The following is a 21,573-nucleotide window of genomic DNA, read 5'->3' as shown; positions in this document are numbered from 1 at the left end:
TGGCTGAAATAAAGCAGTTCTGCAAAGAAAAATGGGCCAAAATTCCATCACAGTATTGTGAAAGACTAATCTCCAGTTATTGGAAGTGTTTTGTTGCAGTTGGTGCTGCTAAAGTTGGCAAAACCAGCTATTAAGTTTAAGGGGCAGTTAGTTATTCACATGGGTGATATAGGTGTTGGATACCTTTTTTTCACGGGAACAGAACCCATATCTTGGAGTGAATGTGATTACTTTCTGGTTTCCACTGGACCAAAATCATTGTCTAGGAGCAAACGTGGTTACTTCCAGTTTTCCATGGGACCAGAACCCGTGTCTCGAATGAACACAACAGTGAACACAACCAGACACGATGTGACAAGGTGACACCTGCAGCCCCGCCACTGTGAATGCTCATTGGTCCAATTCCAGCTTCTCATAACTGCACATGAAACATCAAATATGTTCTAAATAGCAGTGATTGTGTTGTTTTGCACAGCAGTGTCGCATTCGGTATGGACAGACAGATTGTCACTGGAATTTATCGCATCTTGTCTGGTTAGGACACTATGTTAGGGGTTTTGAAAAAAAATATAAAATATCATGTTGACAATATTGGTATACTTATAATTTTTTTAACAACTTCCACAAATACATTTGAAGTGCACTTAGTGCCCAAGAAAGTGCATTCTACATTGTGTGCATTTTAATGCTTGAATTCAGTCAGCTGATAAATCAGCTCAACTGCTTAATATGTTGTACAACAAGAGACGAGGAGAGGGAGTGCATAATATACATTTACTTGATTATCTTGAGATATGCTTTGTCATGCAAGAACATGTGTGAGCTAGAGAAGGTCTTGGCACAGGCATCATTTCTCATTATCACAGAGAGCTCCCTCTGCCAAATGGACTGATATAGGAAGAGTCTTAGCATGAATAAATCCAAAACCTTGCAGGCGTTAGATGATTACAACTTTGTTTTACATCTCCACTGGATTAATCACATTTTGGCATATGACAAATTATCAAACCTAAAAAACCTAACGAGTGAAGACATGTAATGAGTTTTGGCTTTGACTGCAGTATCAGCATTGTGCTTACCATTTCAAAGAGCTTCAAATAATCCAGAACGTGTTCCCAGTTTGCACTGTGTTATTGTCACATCTCCATAGATACCAAAGGCTTGTGCTTCACAAATTCAGGCGTGATGATGATGTATTCTGATGGTGTAATTGTGAAGTTTCATCAATCTTTTGTAGTTAAAGCATGGTTTGGCATAGATTTTTCATTTCAAATTCAGATGACCTTTCATGCTGTGATTTCTGAAAACCTTGTGCACATCTACAGGAATGCCTCTTGATTGAAAATCTCCCTTAAAAGAAGTAAAACAGAATAATAATCTCTGCCTTAATGTTTTTTTAATGTTAAAATATTCTCCTATGCCATCTTTATGTTGAGAGGTTGAAAAGTGTCAACACTGTGACTTTGTGGCACCAGAGACTGTATAAACCAAGAAAGACCACTTGTATTTAAAATCAATGTGAGAAATTGAAACACACAATATGGTGGCTGTAGAAAAGGAAGTCTTACAGATAAAAGAGCAAATCCCTTTTTAGAAAGAGACATCACCTGTCAGTTAACTTAAGAACGTGCATGTGGATTAGCTAGACCAGCCTGAAAATATATATTTAAAAAAAATAATTCCACATCGCTCTGTTTGTTTGATCATAGCATCAGTGGTGTGAGTTTGGGGAGGGACTACCCATTTGACCCAGAAATGGCAAATGGGGGAAACCTGTTTGAAAGTACCACGAATTGTGCAGGAATTACACACTGTAGCTTTAAACATTGGTATAAGCTGTACAACTTTGGATGGTTTGTCAAGTCAATGAACAAAGTTTCCCTCAGGACAATAAAGACCTCATTATTGGTCCTAATTAGCTTTCTAATAATTACACTTTGAGTGATCTGTTTGTTGTGGATAGCTGAGCTGGGATAATTTTTTTATGAATATGGTTTGCATGTTAAGAACACTAAATGTTGCCCTCAGATGTTGGTTTGATTGAAAAAATATTATTTAATATTACAGTATGGGTGATATAGTCAATGTACTATCTGCCTATTGTTTCAGTTCGAAAGATTTCAGCTTTATGTAGGGGACAATTTATTGTTCTCACTTTGCCTGTGCATGCATGTGAAAAGGATGTCTTGTCTCATTTGACTGAACATGCAAAGCAAATTACATTTACATTAAAGACGTTTAGCAGATGCTCCAATGTGACTAACAGGAAGTGCTTTAGTGTTCTTTAGTGTGAAACTGGCATTGTCATGCACTTTTAACAGAAACCATTTTTTTTTTACTTCCTGAGTGGTCTGGTGCTTGCTCGTGCAGAAATTTTCACCACAGTTCCAAGACATTGCATTGTTGTAGGTGGTTGCCTTAACATTGCTGTGTGGTTGCTGAGGTGTAATGGGTTGTTTTAAGCACTTTCGTAAAATTTTTGGTTGCTAGAGTGTTCTGGGTGGGACTGTAGCTTTCTGGCTCAAGTCAAAAGAGCCATTTCACCAACTCTCTATCAGAGGTGGGTAGAGTAGCCAAAAACTGTACTGAAGCAAAAGTACAATTACTTAAAAAACATAATTAATCAAGTAGAAGTAAAAGTACTAACATAAATTATTACTTGAGTAAGAGTAAGAAAGTATCCAATTTAAAGAGCACTCAAGTAGTGAGTTACTCGTTACTTTCACAAATGACATAATAGACGTTTACTCCCCTATATTCCATTACATAATACACATTGAACATGTATTACAGAATTATTATTATTATTAATGGAAATTATGTCATCATTCACCATCATGTTGTTCCAATCCTGTATGACTTTCTATCTTCCATATAACACAATAAGGAGATATTAGACAGAATGTTAGCCTGAGTCACTATTTACTTCCAGTGAATGTTTATATATATATATATATATATATATATATATATATATATATATATATATATATATATATATATATATATAATATTATTATTATTATTTATTAAATGTTTTAAAGTGAATGGTGACTGAGACTTTCAGTCCCTAACATTCTGTCTAACATATTTTGTGTTCCACATAATACAAAGCCTCACACTGGTTTGGAACAACATGAGGGTAGAGAAATGATGACAGAATATTAAATTATGATTATCACTTTAAAGAGATAGTTTACCCAAAAATTAAAATTCTCTCATCATTTACTCACCCTCATGCCATCCCAGATGCATTTGACTTTCTTTATTCTGCAGAACACAAATGAAAATTTTTAGAACAATATTTTAGCTCTGTAGGCCAACATTTTGATGCCCAAAAAGCACATAAAGGCAGTATAACAGTAATCCATAATACTCCAGTGGTTTAATTCATGTCTTTAGAAGTGATATGATAGGTGTGGGTGAGAAACAGATCAATATTTGTCATTTTTTGCTAGACAGCAGGGGCGATATGCAGAAAAGAATGTGAATCACCAAAAACACAAGAAGAATGTGAAAGTGATCTGTTTCTCTGTTTCTCATCCACACCTATCACATCACTTCTGAAGATACTGATTTAACCGCTAGTCTTATGGATTATTTTTATGCTGACTTGTGTTTGTTTGTTTAGCTTTAAAATGTTGCCACCAGAGTATGTGAGTGGATTGGAGTGGCAAAAATTTCCCCTCCATGCTCAAAGCATTCTTGAATCACTCTGCTCCAGCTCCACTCTGGGTTGTCCATTTCCCGCTCCTCGCTCACTCCGTGCTCCAGGATTAGAGAAACCCTGCTCCGTGTTCGCTTCATGGCAAAATTAGCTTAACTAAATTAACTACCTCTCCACTGTAAAGTTATTTCAGTATGCTTTTTAATATCACAACCTTCCATGCAGAAGGTGTATTAAATAAAAATAAATACACAATACTAGAAGAAAAGCTACAATGTGCTTTATTAGAATACTAACTTTACTCACAACACCAACGCCCTGGACACGAAGGCTCAGTGCACGGCTGTCATAACAATGACGGCCGAAGGCATCGAGTGTATGACCCTGAGTGTGAGGAAGGCACACTTTTTGAAAATGTGGGTATGCAGTTCTTCGGGTGGCAAACTCAAAAAAGGGAACCAAGGATTCTACCCTCCAGCCCTCCACCGGGGGATGGAGTGGTCTGTCTACCACCTCCAAATGTGGTGTGAGTCTCCTCACATCCGGGCCGTCTGTCTCAGGGGCGCTTAGAAGCCTTCCTAGGGTTCTTGGTCATGGATCATGAAACGGAGGGTATCAAATTCCTGTGGGGAGCTGTACACTGGGGCAAAACTGTTGGCTCAGGCTGGGGTGGATCTGAAGTTGCCGCTGCAGGAGGATCACCGTGCTGATGGGCAGATGGGATGCACGATCCTGAACCACGCTGGGGCAAGATGTGCTGAATGGTCTCAGCCTGCTGCTTTACTGTTGAAAACTGCTGCATGAAGTCTTCGATGGTGTCGTCGAATAGGCCAGCCTGGGAAATGGGGGCGTCAAGGAAGCGAACCTTGTCGGCATCCCTCATCTCAACTAGGATGAGCCAAAGGTGGTGCTACTGGACCACCAACATGGACATCGCCTGACTTAGAGCCTGCGCTGTGACTTCCGTCACCCGTAGGACGTGGTTGGTCACCGAGCACATCTCCTGCATTACTCCTGGGTCAGGACCACCCATGTGCAGCTCTTTTAATTGGCCTGGTGGACCTGCAGGAGGGCCATGGCACGCAGAGTGGAGGCGGCCTGTCCCACGGCACTGTAAGCCTTTGCCGTCAGAGACAACGTAGTCTTATGCTACGTTCACACCGGACGCGAATAGCGCGTGAAATTCGCGCCTACCGCGTCTAGTTATACGCTTGACCACTTTGAATCCATTCGCGCGTCAAGAGCGAAATTGACGCGCGTAAAAAACAAAAGTTTGAAGCGAAATTTACGCGCGTGACGCGCGTCGGAGGCGAAATCCGATGATGGCCATCTTTTTACAAGATGGCTGATGTTGATCGAGCATTCGTGGAGAGAGTCACCGCTCTGTATTTGCTCTGGAGAGCAGAACAGCGGCGTATGGGTCGTCGTCGCCGTACTTGGGTCCACCAGCGAGGGGCGGGACATGCTGGAGAGGAGCCACTGCCAGGTCTGGGTCGGGTTGCGGCCAACAACTCCTCCAGAGAGGCACTCCGGGTGAGGGATGTCTTCATGGCACACTTCTCGGCGGAGGGAGCAGTACCATGACAGCCGACGGAGTAGCGTTTGAAGTCCTCCTCATGACTTCCCCACAACGGCTCTTTTAAGAGCCACCCACAAACCTATAAAGAGCTAAACTATCTAAAAATAGTCCATTATTATTATATTTTGTATTTTTTTTCCCAGGTTGTCAGCCCCAGTTCCAGGTCAGGTCCACAACATGCACATTTATTAAGTTGAGACTTTTTAAAAATGTCAGGTTTTCCATGGTAGTATATCAGGTTAAATTATTTATTTATTTTTGTTTTGATGATAAATGGAGCCAGCCTCCAAAAGTAATTAACCTGTCCTGTGTTTTTTCCTTATTCAACACTGTCCAGACACTAATGTTGGTTGTCTTTACATTACAATAATAATGAAAGTTTACATCACTTTACCTCCTGAGTGACAGCAGGCAGCTAGGCTCCTGATTGGTTAACGCGGCGCGAATTGACGCCAAAGTTCAGATTTTTCAACTCGGGCGGCAGACGCGAATTCGCGTCAAACGCGTGAATGCACAGAATGTACCATTCGCGCGTAAGCCGCGTAACGCGCCAGACGCTCAATTCGCGCCATTCGCGCGAACTTGACGCGCGAATGAGGCCTATTGGCGTCTACCGCGCCACGCTCTACGCCTCATTCGCGCCGCAGGAATTTTTTACGCGCGTAACGCATCTTTGCATTGACTTAACATTGAAATCACTCGCGCCTGACGCGCTATTCGCGTCAGTTGTGAACGCAGCATTACAGGCCTTGGATGGGAGCCTAGGACAGTTCTGTCAGGTAGAAGCGCTCTGCGGCACAAGTGCACCGCAATCGCCTGGGGAACGTCCGTTTAGCCCCTGGCTGCCCTGCCATCGAGGGTGGTGAGTGCAGTAGAACTCGGAAGCCTGGTCCGGGCAGTGAAAAGTGCCCACCATGACTTAGTGAGTTCTTCATGCACTTCCAGGAAGAAAGGCACAGGGGTGTAGTGTGGCCGTGGGCGGCGCTCCGACCCCAGGAACCAATCATCAAGCCACGAGATTTCAGGGCAGGGTGGAGGGTTCCACACTTGCGACAGCCCAGGCAAGCGTGACGTCAGCTTGGCGTCTGCCTCAGACTGGGCGACCACACCTGAAGGCAGATGCCCAGCAGAGTTCTCTGCATCGGACTGAAGCAGCCTGCTTGAATGAGAGGTCTGTGGGGAGTTGCTCCCATTGAAGTCCCCAAATCGCCCCTAGTGCTAACCATCACGGTCATGTGCCTGCGGGTAGAAGAACCAGGATGGGAAGCAGCTGGATTGACATTCCCTCGGAGGAAGGAAAGCCACAATTGCAACGTGGCCATGGTCATGTTCTCGCAGTGCGGACATGAACCATCCACGAACGCTGTCTCAGCATGTCTGGAATCCAGACATGCAAGGCAACGATCGTGACTGTCAGAAGCGGAGAGATAACGACCACAACCAGGAACTGCACATAACAGGAAAGGCATCTTTAAAAAGATGCTTTCCATCAGTGCCCAGTCTTTTAGGGAGAAATATACACATTTAGCGCTCAACGCGCGCTGTTGAAGCACCTATAGGCATTCTCCGACTTATCTGTGCGAGAGGGAGGGGAACTGCTGTGATGCGGAGATCGCTTGCTTTCTACAGAGGCAAATGGATTGGCAGTGGAATGCATCAACACTGCTCGGCTCCGAAGACAAAATCCTGAATGAGTGGTTGCACACCAGCTCCTTTTATACCCATATGTCCGGGGGAGTGGCATGCAAATTCCACTCGCCAATTTTCATTGGCCTTTTCTCAAACATCAGAGGTGTTTGTGGCTCCAAAGGGTGTCCCCTAGTGTCAATACACCAACACAACGTCGAGTGAGTGACAGATAGTAAACAGCAGTTCCCCTGGCCGAAAAAAGGATTAGCATATTTCTAATCTAATTTCTAAGCATGTTTCTTCTTTGGCTTCATTATATTCCTCTTCGTCTTCTTAAGCGGCTTCCTCAGCTGTTTATCATGGTCTTTTTCTTCTTCAGCTTCTTCTTTGTGGTCTTTCTTTGTCCTCTTCATCGTGGTCCTCTTGTTCATCATCTTCTTCATTATGGTCTGCTTTGTCTTCAGGTTCTCAAATCAAATCACTTTATTGTCACACGTGCAACAGTGGTGAAAGTCTTGTGTACAGTTCCGAGCAACATAGCAGTCATATCAAATGTACACATAATTACACTACACAATAATAATAATATACAATGTACAGTAAACAATACACACAATATAGAATGCACATAGATTAAAAATAAAAAGTATATTAAAAATATATATACAGTAGTTGTATTGTGATTGTCCAGTGTGACATAATAAGATTAATAAAGGGCAGTGCTGATGTATATTGATCGTGAGAGATCAAGTGTTCAAAAGTCTAATTGCTTGGGGTAAGAAGCTGTCTTGTAGTCGGCTGGTGCGGGTCCTGATGCTGCGATACAGCTTGCCTGATGGTAGCAGTGAGAGCAGCACATGGCTTGGGTGGCTGGAGTCTCTGATGATCCTCCGAGCTTTTTTCACACACCGCCTGGTATATACTCTATGTCCTGGAGGGGGGGAAGCTCACCTCCGATGATGTGTCTGGCAGTTCGCCCCACCCTTTGCAGGGCTTTGCATTTGTGGGCGGTGCTATTGCCATACCAGGCGGTGATGCAGCCAATCAGGATGCTCTCAACAGTGCTGGTGTAGGACCGTATGAGGATATGGTGGTTCATTCCAAACTTCCTCAGCCGTCTCAGTAAGAAGAGGCGCTGGTGACCCTTCTTCAGAACGGCCTCAGTGTGGACGGAAAATGTGAGTTCCTCAGTGGTGTGGACACCGAGGAACTTGAAGCTGCTGACTCTCTCCACCGGTGCATCATTAATGGTGATGTGGCTGTGTTCTCTGTATTTCCTCCTAAAGTCCACTACAAGCTCCTTGGTCTTACTGACATTGAGGGAGAGGTTGTGCTCCTGACACCAGTGTGTCAGAGTGTGCACCTCCTCTCTGTAGGCTGTTTCATCATTGTCAGTGATCAGACCTACCACCGTCGTATCAGCAGCAAACTTAATGATGGCATTGGAGCTATGTGTTGCCACACAGTCATGTGGGCTGAGAACATGGAGTGGGCTGAGAACACAGCCCTGTGGGGCTCCAGTTTTGAGAGTCAGTGATGAGGAGATGTTGCTGCCCATTCTAACCACCTGACATCTGCCTGACAGGAAGTCTAGGATCCAGCTGCACAGCAGCTGTTTAAGCCCAGAGCCTGGAGTTTCACATCAAGCTGGGAAGGCACTATGGTGTTGAATGCTGAGCTGTAGTCTACAAACATCATTCTCACATATGTGTTCCTTTTTTCCAGGTGGGGAGAGCAGTGTGTATTGTAGATGCAATGGCATCATCAGTGGAGTGGTTGTTGCGGTAGGCGAACTGCAATGGGTCAAGTTAGGTGGGCGGCAGAGAGCAGATGTAATATCTGATTAGCCTCTCAAAGCTTTTGCTGATAATGGGGTTGGGGGGGGGGTTTAGAGCAACAGTACGCCAGTCATTTAAACAAGATATTTTTGATTGCTTTGGTACAGGCACAATGGTGAACGTTTTGAAGCATGTGGGGACTACAGTCATGGAGAGGGACAGGTTGAAAATATCCATAAAAACACCAGCCAGTTGGTTCATGCACGCTCTGATGACATGGCCCGTAATGCCATGTTCACCCGTCGGAAGGATCGGGGTACATGCGCAACAGAGACAGAGAGTGAACCAACCTCTATAGCAAGACAAAGGGCTCCGCTGGAGTGTTTGTAAACAGCGGGTCGGCATTGAGGAATTTGAAGTCTGGTTTTCGGTGTGTGATTGCAGAACCAATGTCCAAAAGCGTTTGTCTGTCATATACAATAAGGCAGACGACATCAAAGACAAAAAAACAAAAAACTGTAAACAAAACAAACAAAAAACTGCAGTGTTGTGTTGGAGCTCGCAACACAGCAGCCATACTATGCGCCATCTTGAGTCCAGTGGTTCTATATTGTGGTCTTCTTAATCATCTTTAGCTTCTTCTTTATTGTGGTCTTCTTTGTCTTATTTTTATCGATTTCTTCTTGTTCATCTTTAGTTTCTTGTCTGTCTTCTTCAGGTTCTTTTTCTTCTTCATCGTGGTCTTCTTCAGCTTCTTAAGTGTCTTCATTGTGTTCTTGGACTTCTTTGTCCTGGCCTTCTTGTTCATCTTCAGCTTTGTCTTCACCGTGGTCTTCTTTGTCTTTAGCTTCTTCTTCAGTCTCTTCTTAGTCTTCAGCTTCTTCTTCATTGTGGTCTTCTTTGCATTCTTCAGCTTCTTCGTTGTGGTCTTCTTTGTCTTCTTCTGCATTTACTTTGTGGTCTTGTTCATCTACATCTTCATCTTTAGCTTCTTCATTATGTTCTTCTTCATCTTCCTTCTTCTGTTCCTTGCTTTTGCAAAATACCTTGAGTATGTCTAGATTGCAGAGGAAATGTTTTCGATTGATCTAACTTGCACTTCCATCCCTACACAAAACAGCAGTCCCTCAGGCCAAGAAAGTTCCACAGGTTGGCACATCTCTAATGAATATGCTTTCATTTTAGCATTCTTCTTTCTCTTCCTGTTTTTGCTTCTTGCTTTTATAAAATACATTGGCTATGTCATGTCTGTCAGTGTATAAATAGGCTTTGGTCTGTCAAAAGGTCACCCATCATGAACACCCTCCTCAAAAGCAAGACACAGTAGAAACAGTGTTTGGAAGCTTGGCTGGAAAGTATAGTTGCTGTTGATTTAATATGGACATTCGTATTAGGCGTGCCCATAGACATACACTGCCTCCTCTGTTTCCTGCTGAGACATGGCATTAGCAGGACACACATACCTCTCTCTGTGGCTTTTACTGCAAAAGTCGACTCCTTAGCCAGTCCTGCATATTATTCTACATTCATTAGCTCAGAACATGACTGTTATCAAAAACAGACAATATGGAGTACAACTGGCTTACTGTCTCACTGACTCGGTGTTTTCACACATATCCAGAAATCTCTTCAATACCACAGTGATTTGTTAATCTTCACAATTCCTTTCCAAATCCCTTCCAAAAGAATTGAATAAATCATGACTGGAATTCCATTGCACACAACATGTGAAAAGGCTCTCTGTGGCCTTGGCCCAATGGAACATATAAACACTATATTTAGTTCTGCTATTATATACAGTACTAAAGGACAGATGCTGGTGCTCTTCATGAAGAGGACATTGTCCAAGAGTTCATGAAGGCTGCTCCATATTGCTTGGCTAAATTCCTCTGCCTACTTTGCATGTATTGCTCCTCGTCGAAAACAAATGATTGATTCCCACACAACTGGTCATGTACTTCACAACTGGGACCATTTTTAGGATTTCCTCTCTCTCTCGCTCCCTCTCCTCTCTCTCTCTCTCTCTCTCTCTCTCTCTCTCTTCCATTGAAAGCTTTTTATTTTTTCTCGAAACAAAATTCAAATAAATAATAAAGATTGTATTTTATATTTTTGTATGCACAATTCCATTCTAAATATAATGTTTTTTAAAGACTAAGTAACTGAAAAATTAGGGGTGCTTGCAAAGGCACTATCACATTTTCTATAAATTTGCCTGTATCTAGTTCCCATGGTATGTTTACGGGCACGATGAAAACCTTAAATTGTGACCATTCTGTGACTTATAACCATTCTGACAAGAAATGGCCGAAAATCCCATAGACTTACATTGAAGGAGGAACCTAACATACTGTATATCAAGGGACCAGTATATCCTGCTCAAAATACTAAAACTCTTTGGCTGAACTTGATTCAATTGTGGACAGTGATTACTTGTGTTTAAAAAAAAATTTTTTTTACTAAAGATTATGATGTAATCGCATCACAAATTATTTGTGTAGAGGCAACCTTACAAAATTAGACATGTCATAATAACTCATAATAAAATAATATTTGTATTTCTTTAGTATGTAAGCATACTAAATACATGCTGGTGGGAAGTACACTCATTACTGAGTGTAGCTTAACAACTATGCTATGTTTAGGACAGCAAATGCTAAACAAAGTAAACAAACTAAATCATGTGTCACATGTCTGTCCTCATCATAAGCTCAAGCTCCAATATTAATCAAAATGGTAACCCTCAAAATTCAAACATAACAGAAACTCTTCTAGATCTCAGTATAATAAAACATGAAACACTGACAAGTATCCCCCTTTATATATTCATCTTGCACAAAAACATAACTCTTATTTTTAACAATTTCTCTCCCTATCGAGTCCCATGTAAAGCAAGCTGGAAACTAGAAATCCCCTGCCCAGTTTCAGATAACCTAGCAAAAAAATGTATGTCCATAAATGGAGTTAAGTTAAATTAAGTTCACTTTGTTACATGCATTTTTGGAGTAATCTAGACAAGGTAGAATTCAGTTAACTTAATGAAGGTGAAAGTATTTTTTTAAGTGCATAGATACCAGGGGGTAGGCTCTAAACAAGTAAGCAGCTAGCTACTAAGCACACAAAACATCCTTCGTAGCAAACACCAAGCCACCCACAAAAGCACTAACAATCACTCAGAAAACCTTATCAACAGCATAGCAATGCCCTGGCCATTGCCCTGGCACCCTTGTAAGTTTTCACTCATGTTATTGTCAGAAAATTAAAAAATTTAGTTGTTTCATCATGTACATTTGATCCATCTTGTTTCTGCAATATTTATGGTATTTATTTCATCATCAAATTAAGATTTTTATACACCTTAATCTGATCCTAAAATAAGAAAAAACCTATCTGTGGTCTTTTGCACAAGATGCAAAAAGTTATATTTTATACACTACTTTGTCCCTATGTTCTTGTGTTGAGGGTCGAGCTCCAAAAAAACAAAATGCACCATAAAAATATCATAAGTGGTATATATGACGTCAATAAAATCAAATGTCTCTTTTTGTTACAGTGCTGCTGCCATGTTTATCATGTTACAATGTGGACGAGAAGAACAGGATGTCATTCAGTGGACCAGTGGAGGACATGTTCGGATACACCGTCCAACAATTTGAGAACAGTGAGGGAAAATGGTAAATTTAAAATAATTAAAATGGTAAATTTATAATAATGCCAGATTGCACTGACCATCTGTATTATATCAGTGCACCCCAAACCGCCAGTTCCATCTTTCCAGTCAAAGAATACCTAGCTCAGTAATGGTACACAGAATTGAAATGGTCTTTGCTTTTATTCTAATGAAGAAATCAAGCTAACACACTCAGGTCTGCTTTCTCTATTAAGCATATAGACAAAGGGGAATTATTCCCTACATTATCTATAAGCGCCCCTCTGTAAATCCTTAGTGAAATCAGACATCTGTGGCCCCTCTTTAAATTGATCAGGAGGCACATTTTAGCAGTGCTTGTTTGGTTAACCTCTTACCTCCAGAGAAATACCTTAAGATAGCTTCATATAAACCTCTCACAGGTGGCCCTTATTGAGTTGTAAACCTTGCCAATGAACCTTTCAGGGTAGTTTGAAGATTTGACAGACTTGATTTTGATACATTTAATAGAAAATGATAGATTATTTTTATCAAGGTTCACAGTGTTTTCATTCAAACTTTTCTGTTGTAAAATCAAATCATTCATCCATCATGATTTCACGCTAAAAGCGAGTGAAATGGCGTGGAAATATGTTTTTTTTATTACAAAATATTATTAGATGGAGGTTTTAATATGTAAAGCGTACCTCCCTAACATAAAACTATAACCTAAACCTAACCAATAGTGATCAAATGAGAGGTGAACAAAACAGGCATGCTTACCCTAAACCAACACTTAAACCTGATAGTGTCCAAAAACAAAAAGCAAAATGAAAAGCAAATTTTCTGAAGCAACCGCTTAATTTTGTGTCGCTACTATGACACTCTCACCTTATGTGTCAGCTTACGTGCTTGTAGTGTTTGGCTGGGCATGAGCCTCGGTCTTCCGAGTCCAAAGTCCAAAGCTCTATCGGGTTAACTATTGCAGAGGATTCACACTGTAATAAGTGTGTAAGGTCAGTCTGTAATACAAGCATTACAATGTGTCATTTTTCAATGAGTAAATGTGTATGATATCAAAACATAGCAGTAGGTGAGTAATATTTCGAAAAATAATTGTTTATAAAGTCAATCAAACACAATACATAAACTCTTGTTGCCATGATTTTTGTGAAAATGGTTAAAACGCACAATTGTTTTAGTGCTTTGAGTGTTAAATTCACCAGAAAATTGCAGGGAAACATAGACAGCGGCACGTTAAAGTCAGTTAGCCAAAATGTAGTTTTAGTAACATTCATTCTATTAGACTAGGTTGGATATTAGGCAGATTGTTGGAATCTTTTCCATGAATGGGGACTGGGGCTGTTGGTTCATATGGCATTAGTGACATAAAACATAATTGATTCTTGAATTTATGTGCCATATATGAATGTATGCGACCGCAAATAAGATGTAAGAGCCATTAGTGGAAGATTGTTTGGCTTTGTTTTTTTAAATAATTGTATTTTTTTTTATATTCAAAGACATTGAATATAAAACATTATATGGACTACAGTACTTTTATGATACTTTCATGGTTAATTTAAGCTCAAAAGCCCCCAATCATTTTTATCGGATTAGAGCACTCAGCAAAATTCTGCAAAAGAAAGAAAAACGTCCAAATTTAGAACGACATAAGGATAAATAAATTCTGACTGACTTTGCTTGTTTGGGTGAATTATTCCTTTAAATTGGCTTTTCTTTATATTTTAAGACTCATGGGTACTAATTACCTATTGATTACAACCTTCTGGAAAATCTACTGAATATCTACTGAATGATTTGGGTGACCTATTCCGGCCAAGTCAGGGCTAAAATATATAGTTTATTGACTTGGAGGTGACTGGTGCCTACGTTTAGAGGAAAGATTGCTTGGGCTCCTGGTTTTTCCACTACTGCATCAAGGCTCATTTTTGTTGTTTACATGCTTACAGAAGGATGTCTATTTATAGTACTGTGGTCAAAAATCACAATTTAAAAACTGTACATGGCAGATGTTCACTGCTCAGCTAAGTGCACTCAGATGTAGCGCAGAAAGTAAAACATACATAACCTTGGGAGCGAAAGAACACAAACAGTATCTCACCATAAAGCATATTAATTACAGAGCAATTCAAGGCTAAAACCCACCATATATCTGTCGATGTTCTCTTTTTTTGTGATAAAAAAGAACATTGCTCCCCATTGTATTTCACATGTTCCATTTTTCTGTTATATTGAAAATAAGTTTATATTTATGTTATGGTTTTCTTTCTCACTGGAAAACTGGTGAATCAATCAACTGAACTTTGGCTTGGTGCAAAACTTTCTCACAATTTACAAGTTTTTTCATAGTCCGGGAAATGTCTCTTTACTTTTGTAACCTCCTTTCCTTCTGTCACTCACTTCTGGAGACCACACCCTGCCTGAAGGGGAGGTAAAATAATTAATACCCGTAGTGGGTCTGGCTGCGAACTCCTCCGCCGAATTTGGGAGCCACGGGGCTAGGGAGGAAGGCATCCAGGGTTCACGGGTTTGTGAATTCACATGGGACTCAAGCGCATGTCTTTGCCTTCACAAAGGGCATTGGTGCTGTATGCAAGCAGTATACCTGAGTATTACCTGTTCATACCTGAAAATGCACGAGACGAAACTGGCTCAACCCAAAGACCAAAACATCTCGAAGGTATTGGATGTTGCCCAGCCAGCTGCCCTGCAGATGTCTGCTAGAGAGCTGCCACCGGCCAGTGCCCACAAGGATGCCAGACTCCTCATAGAGTGTTGATATTCCCAAAGGCATGGGCACTGCCTGGTATGCCAGCATGATGGCGTTCATGATCCAGTCGGCAAGCCTCTGTTTGGAGACAGCGTTCCCTTTCCGCTGTCCGACAAAGCAGATAAAGAGCTGCTCAGAGCATCTGAGCTCTGCATTCAATCAAAATAGGTGTGCAAAGTACTCACCGGACACAGCAACGATAAGGCTGGGTCTGCCTCCTCCTGGGCCGCATAGCTTGCAGGCTCACAACCTGAACCCTAAAGGGGTCATGGGAACCTTGGGCGCATAGCCCGGTCAGGGTCTCAGGATTACGTGAGAATATTCTGGAACGAATTCCAGGCAAGTGTCGCTGAGAGAAAACGTTTGCAGGTTCCCAACCCTCTTGATGGAGGTGAGCGCAATCAGGAGGGCCATTTTAGGGAGAGGGCTTTCAGCTCGACTGACTCTAGCGGATTAAATGGGGCTCTCCAAAGGTTCAGGACGATCATGGTGAGATCCCATCAGGGGAAGAGGCGTGGCCTAGGAGGAGCAAATTCCCATCGCCAATTCTCATTGGCCCTTTCTCAAAGATTGGAGGTGTTTGGGGCTCCCAAGAGCATCCCCTATTGTCACTACATCGACACAACTTCGAGTGAGTGACAGAAGGGGAAATGGTGTTCCTGTAGCTGAACTACATAAGCATGGCACAAACAATGGCAAGGTTGTGGGTTCCCAGGCAGTGTATAATGCAAATATGTGAACACAAAAATTACGAGCTACAGGAACACATACTGTATATGCAAATAAGTTCTTCAACAGACAGTTTTCACTTTTAGGTCAACTGCTGTCATGTGGAGCAACAGTTTTGATAAACAAGTTAAAGTCAACATGTTTATAGCTAGCTACCTGAATAACAGCATACATGGTTAAATGGCACAGACATTTGAAAGTAACTGTTTCCCCCTTGAGTACTGAGGGTTGTAATTTACTGTGGTAAAACAACAACGCACATAAATATGTTTAACGGCACTGCGCACTTCAAATGCACTGGCCAAGAATTCACGTCTGCCTTTGCATGCAAGCGCAAAGTATGTTTCAGGCCTAAATGTACATCTTAAATCATAAATATAAATTACACCAACCTCTACTTGCCTTCTGCTTTTTTCTCCCAAGGGTTCTGATTGGTTCTCCTTTGATGGGACAGCCAGCCAAACGGACAGGAGATGTCTACAGGTGCCCTGTGGGACAAAACAAAAACACTGGATGTGAAAAATTCCTTTTGTCTGGTGAGAGATGGGCTTCCGGTAAATTTTTTAGTATGTGTGTGTGTGTTTTGCTTGATATTTTTGTGAATTTCTGGGAGCCCTTGGTCTATTTTCACAGTATTTACTGATTGTTGACTGTCTATGTCTTTTTTTACTCTGTGTCTGTGATATACAAGACAACATTAGCTCAATAGTCTTGAAATTGTGTCATACTTCCTGAATTGGCATTTTGACAGTCTCAAACATTGCTGTATAGCTTTGTAAGGCTACTAGTGGATGCCAGATAAGGAGGACACCATGCACCAGCACAACAATTTGGCACTGTCTTTTACTAAATGTGCAAAACAGGGTCTAAGAAATCATCCTGGTTTGCAGGTTTTGACTAAAATCTTCTTTCCCGGTTCTCCAATTTTCAAAATATCACCTCCAGGGAGAGGAAATGGCACACAGACATTCACCCCCAGAGCTGATTCGGTGCATTTCTTAAACACCCCATGAGAAAGCTGGATTAGCGCCGTTTTCTCTCCAGTCTGGACATATTTCTGAAGTGAGGGTGTAACATTTTTAAAAACCAATAGCATTTTGAAATGTCATAGATGTGAGTCGTAGGGTCTGTTCCAAAACCTAGTGAGCTGTCTTCTATGACAGCATCATTACTGAAATGATGCCTCATAAAGAGCGATTTGGAACACACTACATAGGCGGCAGCTCTGCGCATCATTCGAATTCCACATGTGAGACTTGACTCACAATCCTCTAATGAGCGTAAATATGCACAGTACACACACATTTTGGATAAAGTAGTTTTGTGTCATATTAAACTGTTAATTATTGATTCTACTGCAAACAAACCAACTAACTACATACCTCAACCAAGTAGCGGCCCGTCAGAATCTTCTATCAAAGATTACAAAGGCAGAACAGTGATCTTTTCAGCAGGCAAACAAATATGCAATAACTTTTCAGATGGAGCTGCATCGCTGTACAATTGAACATTGTCGGGGGAGAAGATTAAATCATCATAGAAAGAAGAAAGGCCGTTCCAATGGCTGATAAAAATTAACAATAGTTGTAAGTCTGCCTGTCATGCTTGATCTAGGATTACAATGCCATTTAAGTAGTGGACGGAAGAAGCTTGATAGAGGAGGTGTGAGATGAACGGCAACCTTGGGGGATGGCATGCATGGCAAAGTTTAAATGGCCGAGGAGGGAGGAGATCACACTTGGTGCAACGTGGGTTAGATAGGATGTTTGAGGTGACAGAAATAATCCTATTGATCTTTCCTTTGGGAAGAGAGGTGAGAAATGTTGCTGTATTGAGTTGGATACCTAGAAACTCAGTGGAAGTGAATGAACCGGTGGTTTTCTCTTGGCCGATAGGAATTTCTAGATCGGAGAACACTTTTGTAACTATGGCTAGGAGGAGTGCCGGGGGAGAATTGTAAGGTGAGACCCATAGGCATACTATTGCAAGGGTCTCGCCCATGAAAATGTCTCAGGTTACTTAACTGTAACCCGTTCCCTGATAAAAGCGGAACTAGATGCTGCGCTGATTTTAGCGCTTTGGGAACAGCTTTAGGTGTGACCAGCTGTGAATATGTGTGCAACACGTCAATTAAATTGACTAGAATTTATAGACTCTGCTGGTGACATCAATTGGATGCACCTGTAGCAGGGCTATAAATGGATGCATCACAGGTACATCGTCAGGTATTTTGTCTGAAGAGCAGTCCTGGGGCATCCCAGTGCAGCAATGAAGCGCAGCATCTCATTCCGCTTTTATCAGGGATCAGGGGTTACAGTTAAGTAACCAAAGACGTTCCCTGTCAAAAAAGCTACACTTTGATGCTGCGCTGATTTTAGCGGTTTGGGAATGAGAATACCCACGCCGCCGCACTGCTGATGTCCGGACCCCTTTCGGTTGTGTAGATGTGCTCACAAGAGCGCGAGAGGTCTCAGACATGACTGACTCGAGGGCATAAGGCATGAACATCCAAACTATAAAATCTTATGAATGTGTGCAGAGAGGACCAGCCTGCCGCATCACAAACATGCTGCAGAGGAACACCTCTAGCTAAGGCTTTAGAAGAGGCGACCCCTCCGGTAGAGTGAGCCCTGATACCTACTGGCGAAGCTCGACTGCGCGCCTCATAGGCCAGCGCAATATCGTCCCTCAACCAATGCGACAGTCTGCTTGGTGGTGGCCGCCCCCCGTTGCGGCCCCCATGGCAAATTAATAGTTGCCCTGACTTATGCCACTGGCTAGTGCGGTGGACATAAGTCTGAAGGAAACAGACTGGACAAAGTCTGTGATGTCTTTCCTGCTCCGGCATTGTAAATGGGGGGAGCAGAAGGCTTCGAGAGTGACCGGATGTACAGTCCAGAAAGGAACCTTTGGCAGGTAGTCAGGATGTGGGTGCAAAATTGCTTTAGCCATTCCTGGTGCAAAATCTAAGCAGGCTGGCAAGACAGACAGAGCCTGTAGATCCCAGATTCTTTTTAGAGAAGTAATTGCCATAAGAAAAACCATTTTGAGAGTCAAGATTCAGACGCTGAAGGCGCCGAAGCGCTCTTCAGGCTCACGAGAAGGATCAGCTGGATCTGGGGAGAGAGCGAGCGATAGGGACGAACCTGTCTCTCGCTCCTCAGCCAGATCAATTCTCGCACCCACCCCTCCCCAACACAAGAGCAGCATGCTCTTCCCCCAAACACACAAAACAAAACTGGTGCGTGTCCGTTTCAGCCATAGAGCGTAAACATGGGAACACACACTGCTTGCTTTGCTTCACACTCATTCTTGGAAAGGAGAAAAGGTTTTCTGTGCACTGCCTAACAAATTCTAACTCCTAACAGAGGAAAGAAAGTTCTGACAGCTTGAGAAGCACAACACACACAGAGTGATCTGAAGACAAAAGATCTGATGATGCACCTGTGACACATCTATTTATAGCCCTGCTACAGGTGCATCCAATTGATGTCACCAGCAGAGGCTATAAATTCTAGTAAATTTCATTGACGTGTTGCACACATATTCACAGCTGGTCACACCTAAAGCTGTTCCCAAAGCGCTAAAATCAGCGCAGCATCGAAGTGTAGCTTTTTGACAGGGAATAATAGTTTTTTCCTACTATGACAAGACACTTCATTTTGTGTGTAGGGTATTAAATATATAATTTAGAGATGAGGACCCCAAAGGTGTCCTGTGCCAATCAGAAGTGACTTTTCAGAGTCACATGGTCAACTGGGCTGTCTTTTCTGACAGTTGAGTTATGGTCCTTTGTTTCAGACTCTTAAAAATGTCCCGCTCAAAAATAGTGCATATTTAATCATGAGCATTTATATCTTGAGAATGGTACAAGAGACATGATATTCATTTTCATTAGCTTTCTCTGCATATGCCAGCAAACGCTTACATACTAAACATGACATTTTTTCATGGCTGTTATACGTGTGGGTAACAAAACATGAAAATCCCTGGTTACAAAATCATATTGGCTTTACACATCATTGCATTTTATCAAGTTAAGCCTTATAGTTACCATTCTTAGTAGAATGAGATGAATCATACAAAATTAAAGATTATATTTAGCAATTATAGGTTATTGCACATCGCTACACACATTTTAAAGAGTTCCATCAGTCTATAATCATTAGTTTGTCAGGTACAAACGTTACCACAGTTCAAAGTGATTTTCAGCATTATCTAGCAAGGCTAGATTAAGATGAAATGTCTTAGAGTTGTGCAAATCTGATGGTCCTTGTAACTTTACACAGAACAGCCTGGTGTAACTGTGTGGGGGTTCTTGTGAAGGCCTGTGATGACGTTGACACATTCCAAACTGAAAGGCTGGGTTTTTTCATAGATTCAAATCATGTTGCTGGAATTCTTTTGCATATATAATCTTACATGTGGGATCAGATCTCCCAATCAGAATGTCATAGAGACATGGGGGCAGGCTCATTTCACTCAGGCTACCAATCAGTCTTTAACCCTCTGGGGTCAACGGATGCGCCGGCGCGTCCTGCTGGATATTTTCGTCATTACAGCTGAAACAACTTAAAATACTCCGTCATTTTGGGGCATACAGATAAGTGTAAGACATCATTAGAGACTATAAAGGGTCTACTTTTATATGTGTACACTCACAATAATAACAAAACCTTGTGCATTTGTAAAATAAAGAAAATAAAAAGGGTGAGCTTTCAGCAGTCTCTGTGTTCACGAGCATATTTCTGAAACACGTCACAAAAATGAACTGAAACTCTGTGAATATTTATCACACAAACATGAAACATATGTCTAAAGAAAGCTTAAGATTTAAGATTAAAACAATTCAAATTTAAAACAAATATTCTCCTGCAATGTTATCTGTATGAAACAAAGCACTGTAAATTTTTTACAGGCTTAGCTCATTAGCTCTAATGTGATCCCACCCACCAGCAGAGCGCGCCATTCATACGCTAATGTGCTGAGGCGATCAAGGGAAATGGTGCACGCCCCCAACGGTGTTCAGAGGTTTGATGTAAACAATTAATTCATTTTACTGCGCGTTTGTAATGATACACAGGCGAGTAAACTCCAGGATATTAAGGAAGAGTTAACATTTTCCTCAGAAGAAGAGCGGGACTCCGGACTCCGATTTGTATTTTGAAGAGAGACTTGATCCAGCCGAGGATACAATTTTGGACGAGTAAGTCATTTAGTTTTCATTAGTTGACATGCTATTTTATATAAACATGTACATATTTTACTAGTGGGACTGTTTCCAGACTTGCCAGACAGGATTCAGAGTATTGACATTTGAAATATGTCCTAATAAGCAAGTTTTAGTTACATTTAAATGCTGTTTTGGCTAAAACAGGTATTTAAATTGTATGCTGTATGATATAAATATAATATGAATGTTTAGATTATATTTTAACTAGTGTTTATGCTGCCTCATTATCATCAATGCTTGTGCTTGCAAATATCTGTTCAGGTGTAAATGAGTAAAATGCACTTTAAATATGCCCATATTAGAAAATCACCATCTTATAATGATTTCTGAAGGATCATGTGACATTGAAGACTGCAGTAATGATGTTGAAAATTCAGCTTTGATCACAAATAGCATTTTACAATATATTCAAATAGAAAACTGTTCTTTTAAATTGTAAAATGAGTTCGCACAATGTTTTTACTGTATTTTGGATCAAGTAAATGCAGTCTTGGTGAGCAGAAGAGACTTCTTCTAAAACTTTTAAATGGTAGTGT

The 21,573-nt window shown here is 41.4% G+C and overlaps 1 protein-coding gene across 1 annotated transcript in view; it reads left to right on the top strand.

The window, feature by feature from the left end:
* Positions 1-21,573, top strand: part of LOC127635932 (integrin alpha-1-like) — an 84,685-nt gene that overhangs the window by 16,482 nt on the left and 46,630 nt on the right. The window contains exons 2-3 of the mRNA XM_052116234.1: positions 12,207-12,327; positions 16,228-16,340. Coding sequence (XP_051972194.1) covers positions 12,207-12,327; positions 16,228-16,340 — 234 coding nt within the window. The remainder of the gene's footprint in view (positions 1-12,206; positions 12,328-16,227; positions 16,341-21,573) is intronic.

Source organism: Xyrauchen texanus, chromosome 43, assembly GCF_025860055.1.
Source record: "Xyrauchen texanus isolate HMW12.3.18 chromosome 43, RBS_HiC_50CHRs, whole genome shotgun sequence".
NCBI classification, from domain to species: domain Eukaryota; kingdom Metazoa; phylum Chordata; class Actinopteri; order Cypriniformes; family Catostomidae; genus Xyrauchen; species Xyrauchen texanus.
This window is presented reverse-complemented; position numbering and strand designations above follow the sequence as displayed.